This window comes from Rhincodon typus, chromosome 41 (genome assembly GCF_021869965.1).
Source record: "Rhincodon typus isolate 14 chromosome 41, sRhiTyp1.1, whole genome shotgun sequence".
NCBI classification, from domain to species: domain Eukaryota; kingdom Metazoa; phylum Chordata; class Chondrichthyes; order Orectolobiformes; family Rhincodontidae; genus Rhincodon; species Rhincodon typus.
In genome coordinates, this window is record NC_063372.1 from 3,748,995 (window position 1) to 3,754,008 (window position 5,014).

At 41.6% G+C, this 5,014-nt stretch overlaps 1 protein-coding gene across 2 annotated transcripts in view; it reads left to right on the forward strand.

Annotated features, from left to right (window-relative positions):
- Positions 1 to 847: 847 nt before the first annotated feature.
- LOC109925898 (prostaglandin E synthase 3) overlaps positions 848 to 5,014 on the forward strand; it is a 16,943-nt gene continuing 12,776 nt past the window's right edge. For both annotated transcript variants that reach the window (XM_048618798.1, XM_048618799.1), the window contains exon 1: positions 848 to 1,083. In XM_048618798.1, coding sequence (XP_048474755.1) covers positions 1,082 to 1,083 — 2 coding nt within the window. In that variant the 5' untranslated portion in view covers positions 848 to 1,081. The remainder of the gene's footprint in view (positions 1,084 to 5,014) is intronic.

The window sequence follows — 5,014 nt, forward strand, 5'->3', positions numbered from 1 at the left end:
AGGAAGGGGAAAAGGTGATTGAGAAACGGATCAGATGTTATGAAAGAGCAGTCCCTTCAGAATTCTGAAATTCATGCTGGATCTGGTGAAAATGATCTGTTGAATAGGGGTTGTTGGGTTGAAAAATGAGGATGAGGGAAACCCTATGCTTCTATGAGGGAGGGTGGAGCATGAGAGCAGATTGCATGAAATGGATCAGACACTCGTCGCCACACTGTGTGGGGCACCTCGGTTGGGGGAAAAAGGGATATTTACATATCTGCTGGTGTGGAAAGGTGCATAATCAGAATGATTTAATTGCGTGGAACAGTCACAGACACAGCAAAAAAATCCATAGACTTATTTATAATTTCTTATACACGTTAAGCAACTTAAGTTTACATTTTTACAACAAAGATTACACTTCACATACTATGAAATCAGTTTGAAGTACAATATCCATTCTGTATAATACAGAAACAGCCATTTTGAGTAGAGCAAGATTCCAGAACATGAAACACTCTGAGCAGAGCACTGATATTGGTGACGCTGATTGAGGGGAAAAGTTGCAGATCAAACAATGGTATGGAGTTTTAAAAGACAGCCCCTTCGTATTGTACTGAAGTGTCGAGTCAGCTTAGACTGTGGCTTAAATTTGGGAATGAATCTAAATTTGACGCTATTGATCATTTTATGAATTGCTGGACGCCGAAACCTGGTAACGGCGTTTGCAATTAATGTGCAAAACATGCCAGAGGTGAACCGATCTGCTGTAAACATTTTATCCTGACTCATTGCCTTGGAACGTAAAAGCGTTAAGAACCATATAAATAGGCACGCGCGAACATGATTGACAGCTTCGGGGAAGGAGGCGGGACCTCCGGACTGGCCTTGGCGTCACAAGCGACCAATCATCACGACGCGTCGACGCACGATTAACGTCGTAACCATAGCGAGTGGCGTGTGCTGCGTCATTCTGTCTGGGCGAGGTGGAGAGGAGGGCAAAAAGGGGAAAAAAAAAGCCAGGAACGCCGTTCTCCTGGACGCCACTTGGTCTTGTGAGCTCCCAACAACTGAGCAGAGGTTGAACCACACAGCAGCCATGTAAGTGATAATTTAAAAATCGGCTCGAACGGCTTTGTTCGACAGCGAGCGGCACTTTTATTCACTGCACCGTGCGAGGTGGGAGGCTGGGTTAGGCAGTGGGAGTTAGGCGCCTTTTCGCCAGCCTAGGCCGCTGCAGTTTTCTGAAAAAAAACCCTTAACAAATCCGATGGGGAGGAGGGGAGGGAAACCCCTCATACTGGATTAAAATTGAAATTGAGGCTGCGATGATTTTTTTTTGTCCATGGCATCCGAAACGTGCAAATCTGTTTGAGAGTGCCGGCGAATTTATTCAAGCCCAATCCAGGAGGATTTATGTCTGTATTTGCGAATTGTAGTAGGTTTAACGGATTTGCTGCTGGTAGATTCCAAAATGATTTTGCAGTCGTTTGATTGTTTTATTTTGGGGTGGGGGTGATGAAAAGGCCCTTTTTTTTCTGAGTAGCCTTAAAAAAAACCGCTCTCGGCTTGCTTACACGTGAGTGGAAACGCACGGCAGGCTTGCGGGACTGTCACGTCCCAGCGCAATGAATTCAATTTTCATCTATGAAATAGGCAGCTTTAACGATAAAGAAACATATATATATGTGTTTTATTCATTTTTCTCACCTGATCTTTCTTTTTACCGAGAGAACCGACAGCACGAATGAGGCGCCGGGTTCCGAAACGATTTGAAGGAACTGCGGTTTCTAGAAATTTCTCTCCCGCGCGCGCGCACGCGGGCACACGCACAGACATTTCGGGCTTTCACTACTGATTTTTGTCGGCGTTTCTTTTTTTAAATCTCTTCAGCGATTTGCTTTACTACTATTACTGCTAGTAAAGTGCATTTTGTTTTTTGGCGATCTTTTCACGATGGCACGATTCAATGGGACGTGTGGAGAAGTTTGACTGGTTGCGCAATGTTGAAAGAGCCGCCATTTAGCGCAGACTCGCAAGCTTTTCCTCATCCAGTGCATTCTTCACTGCGCGCACAATTTTTTCTCTCTCTTCGTCGCGTTTTTTTTTAACTGCGGCGTTGTTCAGTGTCCCTTGCTTCGATTATGGAAATGTGCATGCTTGAGTTTTTTTTTCCCCCCTTGACAGGCCTTGCGCGCACAGTACGAGAAAATCCAGAAACTTCGGAGGACCACAAGTGTCTTATGCTTCACAGAAGACTTGTGGGATGCTACGTATTCCAACCGGTTGCAGATTATTTGGGCCAGTAAATGTTGCTGGGAACGTTTGTAACCCGGGGTACCAAGGAGTCTGACTTTCTTTTTTGCTGCAACAGGAGCACTTTTAAAATTTGATTCACTCAGTCAGTACAGGCACAATTTGAAATATGTTAGGAATAAATTGGGCTTTGCTGAGGGTACGGAAAAGGTAAACTACAATATTGCTGGATCGGGAAGTGGGTACTTAAATATTTGCGAGTGGCGAGCAAGGAAGCCGAGGATTATTTACGAGGTGGGAGTAGAAGAGTTTTGGCATGTTCTTCTGTGAAGAACAGAAGATCTTAATGAAAGCAGTTGAATCCCAGCACAGACTTGATCAAGCTTTAACGATAAAGAAACATATATATATATGTTTTATTCATTTTTCTCACCTGATCTTTCTTTTTACCGCGTGAACCGACAGCACGAATGAGGCGCCGGGTTCCGAAACGATTTGAAGGAACTGCGGTTTCTCGAAATTACTGTTTCAATTACTGAATTACTGTTTCAAATTCCTTTCGAGGGTGAAAAGTTCCTCTTTTGGCAAAGTACCAGTGATGGGTTATGGGTGGTATAAAACTTGGAACTAATCGGATGGATATGTATATTCTCGACTCCTTCAAAAAGTGAATGATAAAAGCTTGTTTTGATTTCTAGTAAAATTACCTTCACTGTTGAATGATACGTCAGGGCAGAACACTTTAGGTTAAGCTTGGGCACAAATCTAATTTGTTACTGATTTTTTTTAAAAAATTTTTAATTAAACAATTTTGTGCAACTCTGAGATCACCACTTTAATTTTTTTGGGTTAAGATGTCTTCCATATCTCAATTTCTTCATAAATCTAATCGTTAATGTTAAGACAAGCTGCCTGAATTTTGTTCCTGCGCAGCTTCAAATATCTCTTGTTTCTCCGTAACTGGAACTGGATGTACTTTGTCACCCTTCCCTCCCTGGTCTTCGCAGAAGGTGCACAATGAATGGCGGTCATATTAATTAACAAATGTTCAATGGATTTTCCTTAAATGTGTCCTTGGACATGGCGTGTAACTTCTGTAGGAGGTTCTTCCAGTCCATAATTCTTTGGGAATGGGAAGGAAGAGTTTGCAAAAAAAGTGTGTTGGGTTGTATGCAGTTGCAGCTGAATTGCTGTTGTAACATCTAGCTTGATGTACTGCTTGGAAATATTGTCCATTTTGAAGCAGGTCAGCCTGAAGTTTCTTTGGCTCTGCAGTCTGTTTGCCAGCTTAGTGATGTGACCAACTGGAAGATGTTGGGGTTTTTTTTTTAAATTCATTCATGGGATGTCGATGTCAGTGTCACTGGCACTGGCTAGGCCAGCATTTATTGCATATTCCTAATTGTCCAGAAGGCAGTTGAGTCACGCACCTTGCTGTGGGTCTGGAGTCACATGTAGGCCAGACCAGGGAAGGTCAGTAGAATTCTTCCCTAAAAGGCATTAGTGAATCAGATGGGTTCTTCTGACAGTTGACAAGAGTTTCACAGTCATCATTCAAATTTCAATTCCAGGTTTTTTCTACTGAATTCGAATCCCACCATCTGCTATGGTGGGATTTGAATCTGGGTCTCTGGATTAATAGTCTAGCGATTTAATACAACTATCACCTCCCCAAATACAATTACAAATCTAAAGAGGAACATACCTTAAGTAATTGTAACAGAACAAATTGTCTGCTGGTGAACTTTCTCAAGAAGAGTAATTGAGTGCTGTGGGTCCCAAATGGGTTTGCTGCACTTCAGAAGTGGTCAGACTCGTAAAAGAATGATGGAAATTCTGTTTTGCAAACCCATGGACGCTGGTTGACTTTGTAACTTGTGCTTCAAATTATTTTGGATGTGCACATTCCTGAGTTTTATTTGGTAACTTCATGGGGAGGGGATTATGACAAAATTGGAGGTTAACCTCAACTGCTTCAGTACTGTAACTGTACTGGTGCTGTAGATAGTGTAGTTATCAACATATGAAGACTTCTTCTGATTAGATATCTATGCTTCATCTGACTTTTAATCAATTATTTTGGCTATGAATTCAGCATTGTAGTTGCTTTAAGTTACTGCTCTGCATTAGTTTTATATGCTCAGCATAGACTTCTAAGACTCCATCTGTTCACTTCATCTGTGCTATTTTATCACCAGTTATGGAGTACGTTCATGACTTTAGTATACTTTACACCTGTAGGTGTTAATTTTAACTGTTGTTGTTCACTGCCTATTTTCTTCCTGATTCATTCTGTAATTTACCTTTTAAAGATTCTGCTGTTCCTCTTTTGTATTTGCAGTTGTGATTGTATCTGACCACCTTGCAGTAAGTTCCTATGAGTCATTCATCTAGTCTAGAAATGGACATGGTGAAAGCATAAAGCTCTTAAATGCCTGTAACCCATGATGTAAATTCACTAATGTGTGCTCATCGTTTGTTAATTTTTGAGCTAGTTTGTTCATTTCCATGGTTTACTATGAGTCTCAAAAGCTGAGTTAATGACCTTTTGATGTGGAATTTTATGAAAAGCTTTTTGGAGATAAAGGTACATATCATCAGGCATGGAGATCTATTGTTATCACTTTCAGCCAAGAAGTTTGATCAGACATCTTTCTGAAATAGTAGGAACTGCAGATGCTGGAGAATCTGAGATAACCAAGTGTAGAGCTGGATGAACACAGGCCGAGCAGGAAGGCTGACGTTTCGGGCCTAGACCCTTCTTCAGAAAAATCAG